Raw genomic sequence first — 19228 nt, 5'->3', positions numbered from 1 at the left:
TAAAAAAAAAAAAAATCAGCTAACGCCTTTTTATTCCCATATACTGGAGTAGGCGAGGCCATTTAGCCCTATCTAACTTTTGGAGACTGAGTGGGCAGTTCAATCTCCACTGGTACCAATCAGAGATAGATGGCCCAAGGCTATCACTAATTAAGCGGTACACAGTGAAGAGAGACGGCTCAAATGTGCTGCCATCTCGTGGTCCCTAACCCTAACACAATATATTTAATGTCTGAAATAATGTGGGTTCTACGGTCGATTTTCTTAAGTACGGGAGGAAAAACCTGAGTTTCCAGGAGGAAAAACCCGCTTGCCCGTGCCAGAGATCGACTAACTCGGGAACCGGTCGAAAAAAGGCTTAGAAAAATTTCCTCTAGTCGCCGACTAGACTCGAAACCAAGTCTTCCTTCGTGCGGCCAAGCGCCGTGATGTGCAAATGCCACATCCACTGATCTACACAGGCTTGCATCATTGAGTATTGTTTAAATGCTTCCCATGCACTGTCGATATTCTTTCCATCCAGCAACAATCCCATTCCACTGAACTCAGTATGCTCCTCAGTTAGTCATAATTTCCTGCTTTGTAGTTCAGCATGCAACCTTTTCTCAGTGGAACATTCATAAACTTAGTCTATTCCCAAGTGAGTACTACATGATCACTGTCACCAACTGAAGGCAGAATACGAGAGTAGTCTGAAAAGTTCTCGGCCTTGACCATAGATGGCAACACTATCAGCAAGATTTTTTTTTTGTATCATAAGCATCCATGTGAAATTGCAAGTCATTCTATCAAATAGTTTGTTTTATGCAGCTGTCTGAAGCAAAAGTGTTGTCTGTATCTCTTGAAACGGATAAAATTAAGTGTTATAAAATTCTTTGTAAAAGAAGGTTTAACACCAAAAGAAATTCATTTGAAGTTCATAAAAGTTTATGGGAACTGTTCTCCTTCATTTTCGACAATTAAGAAATGGGCTGCCGAGTTTAAACGTGGCTGTACCAGCCTTGAAAATGATCCACGTGAAGGACGTCCAAAAAGTGTAACAACATCATAAATCATTGATCAAGTGCATGATATGGTATTGGATGACAGGCGAGTCAAAGTGCATGAATTGCTGAGACTATAAGCATTTCAAAAGAACGTGTTGGATATATTTTGCATGAAGAATTGCAAATGAAAAAGCTTTGTGCAAGATGGGTGCTGCGCTTGCTCACAGCAGATCAAAAACGCACTCGCATGAAAATCTCTGAACAGTGCTTGGAGTTTTAACAAGAATAAAACTGATTTTGTGCGTCGATTTATTACTATGTATGAGACTTGGATTTACCATTACACACCAGAATCCAAACAGTGGACAGAAGCCAGTTGTTCAGTCCCAAAGAAAACAAAGTCAGTTCCATCAGCAGGAAAGGTCATGGCAACAGTGTTTTGGGATGCTAAAGACATTTTGTTTATTAATTATCTTGAAAAGGGTAAAACAATAACTGGGGAATATTATTCCGATCTTTTAACCAGACCAGATGAAAAAATTCGTGAGAAAAGACCCGGTTTGCAAAATCAAAAAATCATCTTTCATCAAGACAATGCACCTGCCCACAAAGGTGTTTTGGCAATGGGAAAATATTGAGGGATCTGCACTATGAATTGTTGGAACACCCTATTCCCCAAATTTGGCTCCCTCTGACTTCTATCTCTTCCCAAAACTAAAACTCTTCCCCGCTGGTCAGCATTTTTCTTCAAATTAAGAGATGATTGCAGTTATAGAGAGGTATTTTGCAGATCTTACTGAGAACTAAAGGGATGGATATTGAAGCTGGAGCATCGCTTCAATAAATGCATTAGTCTTAAGGGAGATTATGTTGAAAAATAAAAATAATTTTGAAATTATAAATTTGTTTTTTTATTGTTAGGCTGAGAACTTTTGAGACCACCCTCGTAGTTACGTCTTTAACTGAAACGCCCCCTCTGACACTATAATCAAATCTAACACTGTTTGACCTAGAGTTCCTTCTGTCACATGCTGTTTGAGGAAGTTGTCCCACAACAGCTGAATAAATGCATTTTCATTCTTCTCATTAGATTCTACTGCTACCCAATCAATATTTGGATAATTAAAGTCTCCCATTATGATTACTCTTTTTGCACTAATTTTTTCTATTTGGTGATGCATATTTTCATCACTAGCAACTGATCCACCAGGTCTGTAACAACATCCCACTATGTAATTGAACTTGTTAGATTCCACCTCACACCAGATGGCTTCACACTTACTGCCATATGAAATATTCTTAGTAGTAGTAGTAGTACATTCATAGGTCTCTACTCTAACTGGATTCAAGTCATTCGATATCATTAGCAGCACGCTTCCTCTCCTGTCTTCTCTATCCTTCCTAAAAATACTGTACCTTTGACACTCGATACCAGTTAATAGATCTGATTCTGATAGCCAGGTCTCACTAATACCTGCAATCTGAGGTCACAACATATTGAATAAGAAACAAACGAACAATTGTAGTTCATGCCACTGAACATAATCATGTCCCTCAAACTGAAAAAAGTTGGCATCCTTGACTTCCAAGACAGTGAACCTAAATTACGAATATTTGAATCAGTAGCACTCGAGACCAATTTTAATGTCATTAATATTTATCACCTGTATATTATTTCAGAAATTTATCAGCTCCATCATATTAAAATGATTCTGAAACTTTCGACCAATCAGAGTACTCCATGTTTGCTGATGCCATCTATATAGAGCATTTCAATATTTTCTGATATTCTTCCACACTTCCACTCTGGATGCCAACTTTTTTCAGTTGGCATCCAGACTATCCTTTCTCACATATTCTTTTTATATCTTGGGTTTTATTATTACTTTCTAAATTATTTTCTTTGATGAAATGATTTGTCAAATTTTAATGGAACCTTATATCACATTACACAGCCAATCTAGGTTTAATACTGCATTCATATTGTCTCTTCACTAATGCTCGAAGAAATGCTTTTATTTTGCTAATATACTTTCAATCACATTTCATGTCATATATCAATTGTAGCCAAAAAATTAAGCTTGAGTGCTCTATTGAATAATAAATTTGCTTAGATATTTTTTATGCATTCATTTTAATAATTGTTTTTTTAAGGTTTCTAAGTTGAATTAAATTCATTTATTTTTAGACAAAAGTTGCCAAACGTGGAAGAAAGCTGGTAGATTATGATAAATACAGACATAATTTACAAGCTCTTCAACACAATACTAAAAAAAGAGATGAAATGAAAATTGGAAAGGTAAGTGGTTATTTGCTATTGGATTTATTGATTGTTTTTGTTTTCTTTTGCTGATTAAGTGTTCTTGAAGGAGGAGCAAATTGAACTTAACCATATATGCGATACACCTACTTTTCTGATGGTTACAGCAGAATTAGTAAATATTTAATCATTCTCCTAATCCTTACCCCTTTCTACATACATAACGTAGTCACTATTCTCTATGTTAGGTGGTCAGCAAAAATATCCAGTATTTTGAAGATATACAGTCTCTGCATTGCAGGTTGGCCTACTGTGGGTAGATTGAAAGATCAGCATCTGTTTGGAAGAACATAAAAAATTCATGACTGCAGACAATCAGGTTTAGCAGACCATGCCTGGACACTACTCACAGAATCAAATGAAAAAAACATTATCATGCAAGAAGCACCAAAATGGAGACAACAGTTGGATAATAGACTACAAACAAACCAAACTAGTGCAAAAACCAAGTAACGCCACTAGTAGCCACAAAGGACACCAGTATGCAGGCACTGCATAGGAAATGTGCAAGACTCTTGCGGTCAAATCCATGCCTCACAGAACCTAGCATTATACACTTTACCAACATCCGTGGTCTCGATTCCAACCTTAATAGTGTCCACTACCATCTGCAGTCCACCAAACCCCATCTACATTGCAAGAAGCACCAAAATGGAGACAACAGTTGGATAATAGACTGCAAACAAACCAAACTAGTGCAAAAACCAAGTGACGCCACTAGTAGCCACAGAGGACACCAGTATGCAGGCACTGCATAAGAAATGTGCAAGACTCTTGCGGTCAAATCCATTCCTCACAGAACCTAGCATTATACACTTTACCAACATCCGTGGTCTCGATTCCAACCTTAATAGTGTCCACTACCATCTGCAGTCCACCAAACCCCATCTACTCTTTTTAACAGAAACCCAAATCTCGCCTTCCCCCAGCACTATTCATCTCAACCTTCCTAACTATTCACTATTTATCTCCTTTCGACTCAAGGGTGGTGTCTGTGCATATATCCGCTCCAATGTACCCTGCCAGAGAGCACCTAACCTAGAATCGCCCAACTTCGACCTTCTTTGGCTGAAGATATCCCTCCCCCACTCAGTCAAATTCATCTGCTGTCTCTATCGCTCTCCTAATGTCACCAATCACTCTGAGATCTTTCATTTCCTCTCCTTAAAAGTTGATTTTCTCCAGTCCCACTCTCCTAACAGCGAAATCATCCTCTGGGTGATTTTAATGTCCATAACACCAATTGGCTTTCCTCTTCCAGTTATCATCATTTGTCATCACTAACGACCTTACACAAATTGTTCAAAAACTGACCAGAATACCAGATAACCCAAACCACTCCCAAAATACCTAGATCTCTTCCTTATTAATGACCCCTTCAAATATGCAGTGAATATAGTGAGCCCCCCGGGTAATTCTGACCACAACCTAGTGCTCATCTCTTCCCCCATGCAACAATGCATACACAGTCACTCCCACACAAGAGTAGTTTGGCATTATAACAGTGCCAAATGGGACAGTCTCCGAGACTACTATGCTTCATTCCCATGGTTGGACTATTGTTTCCAGTCTTCCAGTCCAAACATTATGCACCGAATGTATCACCAAAGTGATCCTCACTGGCATGAAAACGTGCATTCCCCACACTACTCAGAACTGCCGTCCCCTAACTAAACCCTGGTTCTCCAAATGATGTGCCAAGGCTGTACAAATGAAAAATCAGGCATACCACAGCTGACTCAAATCAAGAGCCCCCATCCTCCTTCATTGCTTGTACTGAAGGAGGATGGGGTCTCTTTTGGTCTCTTGCCAAGGCAATTGGCTGTAACTTTTGCCCTACACTATTCCAACTTCTATCATACCCAGATGGCTCAATTGCAACATCACCCATAGAAAAAGCTAACCTCCTGGCTTCACACTTTGCCTCCAATGCACACATAACTGACAATGGCAAATGCCCTCCAGTCATTCCAACTACCCAACGTACAATGTCCCCTGTATCCTTTTGCCAAAAAAAAAAAGATATCATAAACCTGTTGTCTAAATTAGACACAAAAAAGTCTCCTTGCCCTGACAGCATTCCTCCAATTGTCCTGAAGGTCTGTGCACCAGAACTGATTCCTATCCTATGCCATCTGTACACACTGTCTTACTCCACTGGTATATATCCCAAAGCCTGGAAACTGGCCTATATTCAACCCATTCCTAAAAAGGGTGACAAATCATTGCCCTGTCTCACTCACTTCAGTCCTATCTAAAGTGGTGGAGAAAACCACCAACTCTTAATCTACCTTGAAGGTACCCGGCTATTAAGCGAACATCATTACGGATTCTGTCGAAGCCGATCAACAGGAGATCTGCTCTCATACATCACCCATCGCTGGACAAATGCCATGGAGTAATTTGGCAAATCCCAAGTAGTTGCACTTGATATCTCTAAAGCCTTTGATCGAGTCTGGCACAAAGGCTTACTAAGCAAACTCCCATTATTCGGACTGTCTCAGGACTTCTGCAGATGGATTGCCAGCTTCCTGTCTGCACGCACACCAAGTGTGATGGTAGAAGGCTCCCTATCCTCTCACCATCCAACTAATGCTGGGGTCCCACAAGGTTCAGTTCTCTTGCCGACCCTCTTCCTTCTATATATCAATTACCTACTTCAGTTGACCTCTAATCCAATACATAGTTTTGCAGATGACAGCACATTACACTCCTCCCTTTCATTTGACAAACCCTACTCTATACAACTCACTTCAACCTACAGAACATCAACCACCACTGCCCTTAATTTTGACCTCTAAGCCATCCTCCAATGGGGCTCAGATAACCTGGACAACTTCAATGCTAGTAAAACCCAGTTCTGTCTTATTTCCCATAAAAAAAAAAAAAAAAAAAACATTTTCTCCTAACATTGTTTTTGATAATACTCAAATTCACAGACAAGAGGAGATTTCTCTTCTCAGAATTACCCTGCCATCAAGCCTCTCCTGGCATAAATACATCACAACCATTGCATCCTCAGCTTCCAAAAAAACTAGGTTTTCTCTTTTGCTCAAGACGCTACTTCACTTCTAAACAGCCTGTTAACATTATACAAATCACAAATCCGCCCAGCTATCGAATACTGCTCTCACATTTGGAGTGGGGCTCCCAAAAGCTCCCTCAAAATGCTTGACTCAATACAGAGGAGAGCAATTAGACTGATAAATGACCCATCTCTCACCAACTCGTCCCCCTCACTTTCATATAGATGCTTGGTCTCTGCAATTTGTATATTCTATAAATATTTGCATGGGAAATGTTCATCTGAAACAGCATCAATAATTCCCCCATTCTGTACTAAGCCCATTGGAACATGTACAGCTACTGCCCAACATCCTTTAACAGTACACCTTGAAACCCACAGAACAAGTTTCTTTTCCTCCTCCTTCATTCCTGCTACTGCGGTACTGTGGAACAGTCTTTCCCCTGACGTATTTCCTATGGAATACAACATACAGGCTTTTAAATCAAATGTAAACAAGTTTCTCCTTTCCCAACCCCCCCACCTATATACAGTATTAACATACTATAGGTTGACCAGCCAAGCTCTTGTATATGGGCCCAACATAAAAAAAAAATTAAATAAAAAATTAAAAAAATTGAAATATGAGTGTTTTTTTTTTCTTCACTAATTCTTAGGTATACTTAGTTACAATCTAGGCTTCCTCCTAGTACACATAGAAGGCACCCTTTCTAGCTATGACTGTATAGACTTGTGCATTTGTTGCAGTTTATATTGTGCTTCCTTAAAATGTGTCTGTGATTGAGATGAAATATTGGAAGCATCAAACTTTTTTAATGCATTCCTTGTGTTTTCATTCCATTAAATGACCAACATGCATTTTAACCAACACCTAAATCTAAGCACACATGGGAAGAGCAAAAAATTAAATATTTACAGATATATTGAAAATCTTTATTTGTGGGATTGATGGTGAAGGATAAAGCAGAATTGTTAATCATTGATATCAGATGAAATTCCTAATATCGGTTAAGGAATGTCATAAATAATCATCCTTTTAGAAATTAAGGCCTCAATGGCTTATTCTGGTCTAATTTTCCATCTTTTCCTTGGTCATCCTTGAATTCATCTTTGTCTCCAGCTGGACAAGTATCAGAGTATCTTTTTGAGTACTCTTGGATGATCCATTTATTTCTGTATTTGTATACTTCATCTATAACTGAGCAGTTTTTTATTCTCCCATTTTCATTATTCATATTTCACTTCGTACAGTAGAGAAGACTATGCCAAAACTTTATAAGCTCTCATTCTTGTATGCTTTTGAACTTGGTTAAGTTTGAAAATGTTATCATCCCTGTTATTTGTTAAGAAGTTTGTAATTTGGATGTGCTTTGGCAAAATTTAGGTTCTTTGAACAGTCAGCATTATCTGCTGATAAATTATGTTCCACGTTCACTTTTTTTGTTGTTGAGTGTAGAGGGAAGATCACATCCCCATTAAGATAGTGTTTTTTGGTTAATTAAAAAGTAGTCCTTGAGATGGGCAAACATGCATAATCAGTATTTCATAGAAATACATTTCCTGTCTCTGTTTTCAGAGTCTGATTTTGTTGACAAATATATTTGTACATGGACATTATATTTTTCATTTTGAAATGTGTACACAAATATAGCTACTATAATTATACCTACTATAACAAAAATTAATTAATTAAATTAAAATTAAACATCTAGATTTCGAGAACATTTAGATAGGTTTAAAAAAGAAAAAGAAAAAAAAAAGTAAATACTTGTTGAACTTTTTTTTTTCTTTTATGTTACTCCTGCCTACATAAGGTTTGAACACCTATAACATGTTTAATTCTGTGTAAATGAGTTAATCTGAAGTGATATTGTAGAGATTGAAAATGCAACTTTTTCAAGCCATTTCATATCTGATATGTAGCATGATCTCACACTAAATGATGAAAATCATCTATCACCTAAAACTTTGCACAAATTATATATATATGTGCACCATAGTGGAAGATGAACCCACATCCTATTGATTAGAAATACTGTACTTGGAGAGTTAATTCATATGCTAATTTGAACTAATGTTAACATAAAGAATTATTTCCTTTCTTAAATGAGTAAAAAAAATTCTTTTGTAAGCTAGCCACTGAACTTCAGTATGAAGATTATTTTATTATGAACTTATCTTTCAGTATAGTTATATTTGGAAATTGAATAATATTCTATAAAATTTACACAGTAGCTACTTTGCACTGTACATGAAGACAGCAGTGATTAAATAATATTGCTCTACATTAAATTTTTTTTTTTTTTTGTACATCCCACCCACAAAAGTGTGGACTAATGAACTTACCATACATAAGTTCATGCAAGTGGGATTTGTGAACTTATCATACATAACTGCTTTGGAAGGACTAGCAGTTGTATAATCTTGGGTCCCTGCTTTAGAGGCCAAATAGGACTTTCTTTTTTCAAGCCATTTCAGATTTACAGTAAGCAGGATGGGAGTCTCATACTGGGCAATTGAATTAATCTTCAATGTATATTTCACTGTACAGGTAACCCTCATATAATGCGGTTTCGATATAATGCAATCTACAAATTGTAGTAACCATTGTTCAATGCAGTACTTATACAATTTTGACAAAAACACGTTCTACAAATTGTAGTAACCCTTTATCTTTTTATATATTTTTCACCGCCGACTTAAAAATCAAATTTTATCTTAGTTAAATTTGCGTCTGCCTGTATTACACATGTGGTTATAAGTAGTGAATTTATATTAGGGGAAATGCCCTTTAGTACGCATGTATGTCAATTGTTTACCATATAAAGTATTTACTGTTGAAAGTTGTGTTGATTTTCTGCCAGGGAAGTGCACTGAAAATCATAAGTGTTAATCTCAAGCTGAGCACCTTATTTTCTGGTGAGTTACATATAATATGTAATGCTTTTTTATGTAAAAATTTTATTTTTATGGTAATGGCCACTTAGAGAGCTTTTGTGATATGGTTGAAAACGAAATTAGTGAATTAATTGATGGGGAAATAATTTAAATTTAGGAGGAACTGGTACAATTAATAGATGACGTCAAACCAAATGGCAGGGAAAGTTCTGCCGAAGATTCTGATTGTGATGAATCTGTTAAATAAATTAGCAGAAGGATTGCACTTTTGCAAGGAAGTTATTTTACGGATAATGATCCCTCAATGGAGCGCTCTGGAAAATTCACGAGACAGTTGGATATTGGTTTAGCTCCATATTATGAACTTAATAAAAAAAATTGCAGCATAGTGGTAAGCAAGATCTTGTTACTGACTTTTTGATAACTAAACCAGTCGAAGTATGCAATGAGAATTATACAAGCGATGTCCAAGAGATTTCAAGTGATGATGACGTTCGGCTACTCGTAAATAAAGAACATCTATGAAATGTTAGTTTTGAAGACAGCGATGACAAATAAATAATGCACTTTATTTTATTTTGTCTAAAACATTTATGCATTGTGTGCAATGAAGTTTACATACAATTTATATTTTTATAAGTTTATACTATGTATTTTGTTTCATAGTTTATAATTTTTCCTAACTTACATGAATTACCTGAATTAAATAAAAATATTTTTTTGTTGGATATGTCATTGTGGTATATATAATTAAAAAAAAAACGATTTCAGAACAACTCTACTTTTTCTGTGTGATCTGAGTCTCACATAATGTGATTTATATAACTCGTCATTTCTGTGGAACTTAACATCCGCATTATACGAGGGTTACTTGTACATGAAATTTTACTAACCAAGCTGCAGCTGTGTCAATTTATTTATACTTGTACAAAGATATTTCATTTATTCTATAAATACATTACCCTTTTTTTTTGTTCTTCTTCTGTGGTTTTGACAGGAGTTTGGAAATGAACATATTCTTCATTGAAATGTTACCTGAACAGTTATGATGTATGAGGTGTGCAGAACAAAAGTTTACAGATTTCTTGTGTGGGAGAAAATGCACATCACTGATTAAATACACTAATAATTAAAATAATTTTACTCATTCAATGCAAATATCTGCAGAGCTAAACAAGGCAAAGCCATTGGAAATGTAGTTTAAGAGAACGTGGGATTACAATTTTGTATTAATTCCCTTTATCTATAGTGCATTAGAATGATAACTTATCAGAATAAAATGTTATCTACAGATAACATTTTACTGCGTGCAGTTCATTCTTCAAAGCCATGCCTTTCAGTTGCTCAACATCCATTGGAAGAGAATTATAATAGATTTGCACTATAGTGAATACAGCTTAGTAACTTATTCACATCTGTAATAAAGTGACTACAGAATTGGATAAAGATAATGGCTACACCATGATACTGATCGATTTGCCAAGGCATTTGACAGAATAACACATAGAAAACTATTTCAAAAATAGGAGAAGATGGGAATCGTTATGAGACTAGTAGCATGAATAGCGGGAGATTGCTGACAGACAGACAGACACCATAGAGTAGTATATGGTGGAGTGGAGTCTAGAAGAATGATAGTGACTAGTGGAGTACCTCTGAGTTCGATACTGGGGCCACTACTCTTTAATTTGTATATCAATGACATGGGAAAATTTTTAAGAGGGGGTATTCGGTTGTTTGCTTATGATACAAAACTGAATTAGTTGATAAAGGTGATGTAGATATTCTGCAAGATGATTTAAATAAATTGGTATTGTGGACAGAGGATAATGATTGTCAATTTAATGTTGCAAAATGTAAGGTTATGCACTTAGGATTGAAAAGGTTGCATATGGTATATTGTATTGATGGTATTGGTTTGCAGGAAATTGATGAGGCTAGGAACTTGGGGGATAATGGTGAACAAAGAGTTAAAGTTCAGAGGGCATATTGCAAAAGTTGTTAAATAGCTCAACAAATTACTTTGATGTTGAAAAACACGCTAACAAGTAAAGATAAGGAAGTTATTATTCCTCTTTATAAGGCTATGATTCGGCCACATCTTGACTACTGCACACAGATTTGGTCACCTGGGTTTCTTGGAAACTAGGAGGTGGTCGAAAAAATTCAGAGATGAGTGACCAAGATGGTGACAGGTCTGTGGAATACTCCCAACAAGGATAGGTTGAAGGTTTGTGGTTACAAAGTTTAGTTGAGGAAGAAAAGAGAAGACATGATAGAAACTTTTAAGATATTAAAGGGGTTTGTAAAATTGATGCAAGTGAAATTTTTCAATATATGACAAATAATCAGAGAACTGGGGGCTATCTGTGGAAGTTGTGTAAGAGTGTGGTTAGTAAAGGTGTAGTGACCAGATTTTTTGTGTAGAGACTGGTGAATGAGTAGAATGAATTGCCAGAATTGGTTGCGGGTTCCCTGATGGTGAATGGATTCAAGGAGAGGTATGCTAGGATTTGTGTGTATGATGATTGATTTGGGTCTGCAGTGAGTTTCCAGACTCCATGGAGATGTCGTAAATAATAATAAAATGCTTATTTTCTAATGATTTACCGCTTTTAAAAATTGATAATTATGCTAAACACATGGCAGTATAATTTTTCTTATGTGTTATGTATCAGTTTCTAGAAGATTATCCTGCAAATACTTGATTTTTAGTTTATCTTTAAAAATGATTAGAATATTATGAAACTGTTTTTACTCCCCTCCCCTCCCCTGCAGGCAAAAGATCAGCTTGAAAATTCACGAAGATATTATGAAATTATCAATAACGAACTTCATGATGAGTTGCCAGCTCTCTATGACAGGTAAGTTATTTTTATTACAAATGTGTAATTTCTGGAATTGTCTTTCAAAAGGTTTTTTTTTTTTTTCATGTGATCTTATTCTATTGCACTATTCTTTTTTTTTCTTAATAATATCATTAAAAAACAAAGACCTGCACCAATAGGTATTTTATATGTACAAAGCTCATCAAATTCCTTACAAGTACTCTCAGTGGAGTGTACAGATTACTATGACAGCACTACACAATTAACAGAGTGGTTAACAAGTGATTTGTACATAAAGGTGGTGAATGACTTTTGAATGCATTGTTGATGCATTCAAAACAAGTTGTTGATGTTGATGTGTTCAAAGAGAGATTCATATGATAGGATTGTGTGGATAATGTGGGCATCCTGCGATGAGTCTTCAGACTCCATGGAGAAGACCATGCAATAAAATATTACTTTTAGCATCATTAAGCAGAATCTGTCTCTAAAGTAGTGCAGTGCACAGCAAACCATGCTGAAAGTTTTATTCTCATAAGCTTTTGATCACTTTTGGAAAAACTAGATATTGTTTACATATTTTACTTTTCTTCAGTGTTCATGATTTATGCATTAAAAGTTCACCTACAAAACATGCCAAAAAAAAAAAGTTGTTATTTTCTTTTGCTAATGCTAATTCCTTTAATTTAATGCATTTCAGTTAAAACTACTTGCCTGAATTGCCACTTTGCACTCATGTGCTCAGTGTCTTCAGTTCTGGTTGTCAAAGACTCTAGTTAATGCTTTGCAATAATCTTTTTTAATATACAGCTTTCAGTGACATACTTGGCACTTGCAGAGTGATTTCTAGTATTAGCTGCTTTTGTAATTGTTTTCAGTTTTTGATTGACAAGTGTTCAGACCTGTTTGGGACAGACAGAAAGTTTTCAAGTAACAGTTGGCTTGCATCAAGGGTCAGCATTAAGTCCGTTTCTGTTTAATATTGTGATGGAGGTGGTAACAGAGGAGGTGAGAGAAGATGCACCTTGGACAATGTTGTATGCAGATGACATCTTGCTGTGTGTAGATTCAAGAGAAGAAGCGGAAACTAAACTGGAAAGATGGAGAAAAGTACTGGAAGAGAGAGGTATGAGACTGAGCAGAAGTAAGACAGAGTATATGTGTTGCGCAGTGGACGGTGGCCAGGAGACAGATCTGGAGCTGGAAGGAAATGTCATCAGGAAGGTGAGAGACTTTAGATACTTAGGTTCAACAGTGGAAGAAGATGGAGGAGCTGAGAAGGAAGTGGGATGCAGGATACAAGCGGGTTGGAGGAACTGGAGGGAGATGGCTGGAGTGTTATGCGATAAAAGGGTGCCAATCAATCTGAAAGGCAAAATTTATAGGACAGTAGTGAGGCCAGCTATGACATATGCTATAGAAACTGTGGCCCTGAGGAAAAATAACATCAGCAGGATGGAAGTAGCAGAGATGAGAATGCTTAGGTGGATGTGCGGTGTGACCAGAAAGGATCATCTGAGAAATAACTATGTCAGGGGAACAGTGAACGTTACGAACTTAGGAGCGAAAATACAGGAGGCAAGGTTGAGATGGTTTGGTCATGTGATGAGGAGGGAGGACGAATATGTGGGAAGAAGGGTCATGCAGATGGATGTGCAAGGAAGGTGGAAGCGTGGGCGGCCAAAGAAGAGATGGAGGGAGCTGGTAGAAGAGGACTTGAAGATGAAGAACTTGGATGTGGTGACAGCCCAAGACAGGAAGGTGTGGAGGAGACTCATAACAAACAGTGACCCCACTTAAGTGGGAGAAGCTGTAGAAGAAGAAGATTGACAGTGAAGCATTATAAATATATTCCTTAGTAGCTGTAATTAGTAGATCATATATGAAACCCTTACCACAAACTAATATCCATTTGCACAATGTGGTGATGTTCGTGTCCATAAACCAAGCAGTTGCAGCAGCTTATGAAATGGTGCATTGTCTTGCAGAAAGAATCCCGGTGAATGTCTCTTACCAGAGACATTCAGTGGGCATCTGCCACACCCTGACCCTTCCATCTGCTTGGTAGAGGGTAAAATGTGATTCGTTGCTCCAAACACAGCTTTCCAAGCTTCCACATCCCACTGTTCATGCTCTTTGCACCACTGAAGACGACATTGCATGTTGGTTCAGGTAATGGGGTTACACATTGCAATCCTACCATGGAAACTCTTATTGTGAGCCTCAGTTCTGAATGTTTTTGTTCAGATTCATGTTCCAGTGGATGCCTGGAACTCTGCATTCACTGTGTCAGCCGATGAATGATGGTTATTACATGTTATTCTTTGTAGCACCCTACAGTCACGTTCAGTGAGTGTGGTGGATTGTCTACTGCACTTGCAGTTGATTTCCTCCGCTTCCATCTCAGTATAGTATCACTGATTATTTACCTGGGATGGCCCAATTTGTCAACAATTTGCCAAACAGATAAGCATGCAATATGGCATCCTATCACAATGCCTCTTTCAAACTCCCTCAGTGCCCTTCTCTCAACCATTTTGCTCAAACATAGTTGCACTGACTTGGGAGCATCATATTCCTCCAATTTACACCAGCTACAAACACTTGATTCATTACATGGCACGATGCATCTTGCCCATGAGGATGTCTGTTGAATTTTTTCCAAGCAATGTATGTCATAATCTAGATCTAACTGTGACATACAATGCCATTTAATTCCTCTTCTTGCACCTGTGACTTTTCTCATCCAATCAGTCACTATATTAAACAGTAACCCAGACATTACATAACCCTGCCTTACACCAGATCTTATCTAAAACCATTCGGATGTTGTTTGCTTTGCAGTAACAGAAGTTTTACTTTCCTTATATATTTCTTTGATTATTTTCACATATTTGTTGGGAATTCCATAACTTTTAATAATTAACTGTAAAGGTTCTCTGTCAAATGCTTTAGCAAAATCTACAAAATTTAGGTATAATGAGCTCCTAAATTCTATGCTTTGTTCATGAGCTCCTAAATTCCTTAAAGTAAAAATGCAATACACAGTTACAATAAACAGAGTGGTGGTCTCACATCTGGATGATGATAATTTGTCTACCTCCTAAAGACTTTCACAAACATCCATGCCACAATGGGATTTGAATCCACAACCTGTTTGTTGTAGAGTGGGCGCACTATTCACTCAGCCAACCAAGCTAGCATAAATCAGCCTTTCCCTTTCTGAGCTATCCTGTGATATTATATGAATATAAGGATACACAACTTCACAACATTAGGAAGAAATCAAGTATCCAGAAAGTGGGTGACTTCATAAAAATGAATTTAGCCCACTTAGTCAAAAAAATAAAATAATAATAATAAAAAAACTGCAAGAAATATGACTTATCAAACAATCTTTACATCAGGATTCTCTGTACTGCTTTTATAGTTCATCATTAGCACAGCTGATAATAATTATAAAAGCAACAGAGAGGAGTAATAAAGAATTATTAGGCTTTAGCAGCAGTTAATAAAAATAATAATTTTGCACCTGCTGCTGATTGCAATATTATATTTACATTTATACTTGACAGTTATACACACATTTTTAACTTCGAATGCAAGAAGAATTTTGCAGCATGTATTATTATGAGAAAGATTATCATTTGTGCAGCATTCTATGCTATAGCAAAGAATTATTACAGAAGCTGTGCTTAAGCTACTGACAAGCTATATATACATGGTTTCTTATAAAGTATATAAATAGCACAATTTGATTTAATAATTTGCTTTAATTATGTTACTGTTATTTAATACTGATGTGGTTTTCTAATCAGTAACTTCTGAATGACCACTCATAAAGTTTAATGGAATAAAAACACATATTTAATCAGTCCTATATTTCATCTCAGTCACTGAGAAATCATCAGGTGAAACAATATTAATATTATAAAAACACACACAAAAATGCACAAAACAATAAGTGGAAATGATTAGACTGAAAGTCTGAAGTCTTCTCCTATGATGTGGACACCTTCTATGGATGCGGTTGGGTGGGAGGCCAAAGAATTAGTTTCAGAAATCGTGGGAAGTGTAATACAACCATATTTATTAAGATTACGTTTTTTTTTTTTTTTTAATCTGCTGATTCTGAAAAATTCTTTCTAGCTTGTATTTGTTGTGGTAAGGCATAGTAGTTTTCTTCCATTTGATTTTGTGCAAGGTATCCAAGGCATGGTCAGTAAGCCCTGATACATCTGCCTCATAAGTATGGTGGCAGATGTATTTTTTATGTTCTTCTCAGCAGATGTTTGCTGATCTCCAAATTCGATCATAATATTGTAAGTTGCAAGAACAGGGAATCCTATGAACACCTGGAACAGATTGAGGAGGTTGAGGAGCAGATGAGGACATCCAGCTTCAGATGAGGTTTGGATGCAGTGCAGAGATTGTACTTTTTTAAAGTTCTAGCTATTTTTTATGAGGTACTCCAGATATAAGGAACAGTGATGGCATTAGTCAGCATGTTAAGAGGAATGTAAGGAGATGGGAGTAACAATTAATTTGTTGAACATAAGTATTGTCAGTCAGGTAGGCTGACCATGTCTTGGATACCTTGCACAGAATCAAATGGAAGAAAACTACTATGACTTACCACAACAATACAAGTTGGAAAGACTTTTTAAAATCAGCAGCAGATTTAACAAACCAACCTAATGTTAATAAATATGGTTGTATTAAACTTCCCAAGATTTGGGAAACTTTAATTCTTACGCCTTCCACCCAGAAGCTAAGGCTAGCCAACAGCATCCATAGAGGGCACCCCCTCATAGGACTTTAGGCTTTCAGTCTAATCTTTTCCATTTATTGTTTTGTTCATTTTTGTGTGTGTTTTTACAATTTTAATATTGTTTCATCACTAAAAAACACACGTACTAACCACAGTGATAATATTGTTTCGTAAATATTTCTTCCCAAGTATCTTGGGACATCCTCAGTACAGTAATTCAAACAATACTAGGAATAACATACAGTTAGGGCGCATGATTACAATGGAATCTCAATATGCATGCAGTAGCGTGTTATAGAATTAAATTAAAATATAACTGGGGAAAAAAAAAGAAACCAAACCATAGGATCCATTGGGAAAAGACAAAACTTTTACATAGATCTTTATATAAACATGAACGTTTATATAAAGATCTATGTAAAACATAGATCTTTATATAAACTACACAGACCAAATTTAAACCGCAATGACGTTCTTGCTATTCCTAAAGTATTGTCATACTTTAGGAATAGCATACAAAATTGTTTAAAATAATCTCTTTATATATGTTATCTTTTTTTTTTTTTTTTTTCAGTTATGTTTTAATTTAATTTTATATCACACGCTACTTCACGCATATTGAGATTCTATTGCAGTCATGCGCCCTAACTGTATGTTATTCCTAGTATTGTTTGAATTACTGTACTGAGGATGTCCCAAGATACTTGGGATGATATATTTACGTATTAAAACTTATCACTGTTCTGTTTTGATTGCTGTTAGGATTCTGGTGTGTAATAGTGAATCCAAGTCACATCCATAGTAATAAATCAACACACAAAATCAGCTTTATTCTTGCCAAAACGTTCCAAGCACTGTTCAGAGATTTTCATTCGAGTGCGTTTTTGATATGCCGTGAGCAAGCGCTGCACTCATCTTGTTTAAAGCTTTTTCATTTGCAATTCCTCATGCAAAATATATCCTACACGTTCTTTTGAAATGCCTATAGTCTCAGCAATTTCATGCACTTTGACTTGCCTGTCATCCAATACTATATCGTGCATGTGATCAATGATTTCTGGTGTTACACTTTTTTGGACATCCTTTACGTGGATCGTATTCAAGGCTGGTAAGGCCATGTTTAAACTCGGCAGCCATTTTCTTAATTGTTGAAAACAAAGAACAAGTGTGCCCATAAACTTTTATGAACTTTGAATGAATTTCTTTAAATTCCGTTAAACCTTCTTTTACAAAGAATTTTATAACTGCACGATACTCAATTTTATCTATTTCAAGGGATACAGACAACACTTTTTGCTTCAGACAGTATAAAACAAACTACTTGATAAAAGGACCTGCAATTTCACATGGATACTTATGACTCGTATAAGATTGATTAAACATATGTTTATTTATTTGTGCTGTTTTTTATTTCATTATACCTTACAATGAATTCCATCCAGCATGTAAGTCTAAGTTGATTCTGAATGACCAGACAAAGTATTGTGCAACTTGATAATTCATTACATTGAATGTAATGGAAAAACTTCAGTTAGTGTTGAATATGATATTGAAACTTTGTAATTTAAGCAATGCATTGTTACTGTGGAATAATTTATATATATAAGCAAATTTGGTTCATTTTCAAATTATATAAATAAATTAGGTCTGGTTTAAAAAAATAAATTTTAAAGAATTTAATATTTGAGAAGTGCTACTACTATTATGGCTTAACAAAAATAGACTAGGATTGTCTAATGTGGTAAACATTTATTTTTAGTCGAATTCCATTTTTGGTGACAAATTTGCAAACGCTGTTTACCGCTGAGTCACATTTTCATTCAGATAATGCCAAGATTCATTCTCAGTTGTGCGAGCTGATGGAAATCCTAGCAGCTGAAAATCAAAAAGGAAGATATTTAACTCGGAAACCTGGCTCTCCCCTTATATTGAAATCGTAAGTAGTGGCTTATCCTTCCAAGAATTTTTGTACGATGGTATTTAAAATTTAAATATCAAATGATCACTGGTCATTTTAACGTGTTTTTACCAAGTGAGTGAAGTGTCCATTTTTTGTCTTAGACAAAAATAATCTAAATAATTAAAAAATTAATAATAGTAGTATAAAATATCTGTGGTCTCGAGTCTTTGATAGCTGTTTATTTTTAATCCAACAGTTGGAACCATTTGTTAAAACTGTTCAGTGCTGTCTCTTGGTCATCTGGTTGATTTCTCTCTCTCTTTCTCATTCCATAAAAATTTACTCATTTAGCTTCTTAATACAACTGAGAAGTATCTTCTCTGCTAACTTATTCTGTCATCTATTTCAATATTGTATTTGTCATTTCACTAAAAATTGTTTATGGGTAACTAAAATATGTAACTTCTATTGTTTTACTTCTGAGCAAACAGTTCTTACAT

At 35.9% G+C, this 19228-nt stretch overlaps 1 protein-coding gene across 1 annotated transcript in view; it reads left to right on the top strand.

Moving 5' to 3' along the window:
- LOC150098986 (myc box-dependent-interacting protein 1-like) overlaps positions 1 to 19228 on the top strand; it is a 221285-nt gene that overhangs the window by 128787 nt on the left and 73270 nt on the right. The window contains exons 6-8 of the mRNA XM_090404553.1: positions 3175 to 3285; positions 12008 to 12093; positions 18588 to 18764. Of these exons, the coding sequence (XP_090260679.1) occupies positions 3175 to 3285; positions 12008 to 12093; positions 18588 to 18764 (374 nt within the window). The remainder of the gene's footprint in view (positions 1 to 3174; positions 3286 to 12007; positions 12094 to 18587; positions 18765 to 19228) is intronic.

Source organism: Typopeltis vanoorti, chromosome 15 (assembly GCF_054136105.1).
Source record: "Typopeltis vanoorti isolate ZY-2024b chromosome 15, IOZ_Tvanoo_1.0, whole genome shotgun sequence".
Lineage (NCBI taxonomy): Eukaryota > Metazoa > Arthropoda > Arachnida > Uropygi > Thelyphonidae > Typopeltis > Typopeltis vanoorti.
This window is presented reverse-complemented; position numbering and strand designations above follow the sequence as displayed.